At 51.8% G+C, this 1,779-nt stretch overlaps 1 protein-coding gene across 1 annotated transcript in view; it reads right to left on the minus strand.

The window, feature by feature from the left end:
* Positions 1-266: 266 nt before the first annotated feature.
* The window catches only part of MRPL48 (mitochondrial ribosomal protein L48), a gene marked incomplete at its 5' end in the record, with an annotated part of 7,598 nt that continues 6,085 nt past the window's right edge, over positions 267-1,779 (minus strand). The window contains one exon of the mRNA XM_010019681.1: positions 267-341. Coding sequence (XP_010017983.1) covers positions 267-341 — 75 coding nt within the window. The remainder of the gene's footprint in view (positions 342-1,779) is intronic.

Consider the following 1,779-nt stretch of genomic DNA (forward strand, 5'->3'; position numbering starts at 1 on the left):
CCAGCTGCCCCAGCCCAGCTCTCTCAGCCTGGCTCCAGAGCAGAGCTGCTCCAGCCCTCGCACCATCCCTGTGGCCTCATTCTAATGGGTCAGATAAAGACATGTATTTATCTTTATTAGACAAGCTCCTTAACAGTGGTTTTATTCCCATTCACCACATTATTGGTACGGTGCTCATGAAGTCACCTTCTGAAGGCCTGAGCAGCCATGGAGAAGGTCACTTCACCAGGGGTGGCTCCAAAACGGACGGAGAGTTCATCTTCCCATCAGTTCATCTGTGCCTTCAGCTCTTCAAGTTCTGGTCGAGACTTCAATCGGCTCCTGAAGTCATCTTCTGTGTGCTGCAGAGGACACAACCACCCAAGCAAATCAGAACCACCTCGAGAACTGTCTGAAATGGAGGAAGATTAACCCTCTCCCAAAGAGAATCACTTAGAAGTGGAAAAGCAAAGAACTTAAAGACTTAAGTGCAGAGCCCAAGCACAGCTCCAGCTAGAAGCTAATGGCAGAGCTCTAAGGCTGTTCTTTTCCATCCAGCCTCCCTCAAAAGCAGGTTCTGGTGGGAAAGCAGACGGCAGAATGGTTCTGAACGTTTGGTGCTGGCATGGGCTGCTCTGAAATTCATCTTTGTGAACTCCTCCTCTCCTGGCTAACTGCTTTTGGCAGTGTGAGTGGTGGCACTGGGCTCAAGAAGCCAACTGGACACCTCCATCTCTGCCACTGCCCATCACCACAGCACCTATGTCCTTTAGAAGACTGGGACTTTCTCCAGATCTTTGCAGGAGCATCCCAAAGCTTCCATCTCTCCTCGGCACCACCAGTGGCATGAAGCCACCTGGGGCTCTCCCCTGGGCTTCCTGCAGTGGACTGTGATGATTTTGCAAGTGGCTCAATGTCACAGTTGTCCCTCCAGGGCCAAAGCCATCAGGCAAAATTAAACCCAGAAATGGGACCATGACCAAAGCAGAGATTACTGAGCTCAAGAGACCTTCTCCCATCTTCCTTCTGCTTTTGCAGAGCTGGAGATAAGCAAATATTCTTCAAATGCCTCTTAAGAAGCCAGCCGTGCTTTCATGTTAAAGTCAGTTGTGCTGCATTCCCTTTCCAGCCACCAGAGTCTTCTAGTCCCTGCAGAAAAAGGGCTTCCTGGGAATGGTTTGTCTGAATGTAAAATGGGTTTAAGTATCTCCTCATGCCTGGTCCACCAGCGAGTGAAGTTCTGCCCTGAAGTCCACAGTTCTGCCCTGAAGTCCTGAGGTCTTTCTGCAGAAAACAAGCTGATCCTTGCAGAGAGAAGGCCAAAGAATGGGGCAGAGCATTTGGGATTCCAGCCTCAGATTTGCTACCAACTGCTCCACAACATTCCTGGTGACTCCCAGACACAAGGTGGTGAGATATGCTGCTGAAGGGAAATGTTCCCTTCAGTTACAGGGACTGTGCAGAAGCACAGGGAAGCAGCTTGTAACCTGCCATCTCCTACAGAGCTATAGGATTAGCTGGGAAGGTACCTTGTGGCACTAACTGTAACCATAGAACCCCAGAGTGGTCTGGGTTGAAGGGACCTTAAAGCTCCTCCAGCTCCAACCCCTGCCCCGGGCAGGGACACCTTCCACTAGAGCAGGTTGCTCCAAGCCCCTGTGTCCAACCTGACCTTGAACACTGCCAGGGATGGGGCGGCCACAGCTTCTCTGGGCACCCTGTGCCAGCGCCTCAGCACCCTCCCAGGGAAGAGCTTCTGCCTCAGAGCTCATCTCAGTCTCCCCTCTGGCAGGTTCCAGC

This window comes from Nestor notabilis, unplaced genomic scaffold, assembly GCF_000696875.1.
Source record: "Nestor notabilis isolate BGI_N333 unplaced genomic scaffold, ASM69687v1 scaffold17368, whole genome shotgun sequence".
NCBI lineage: Eukaryota > Metazoa > Chordata > Aves > Psittaciformes > Psittacidae > Nestor > Nestor notabilis.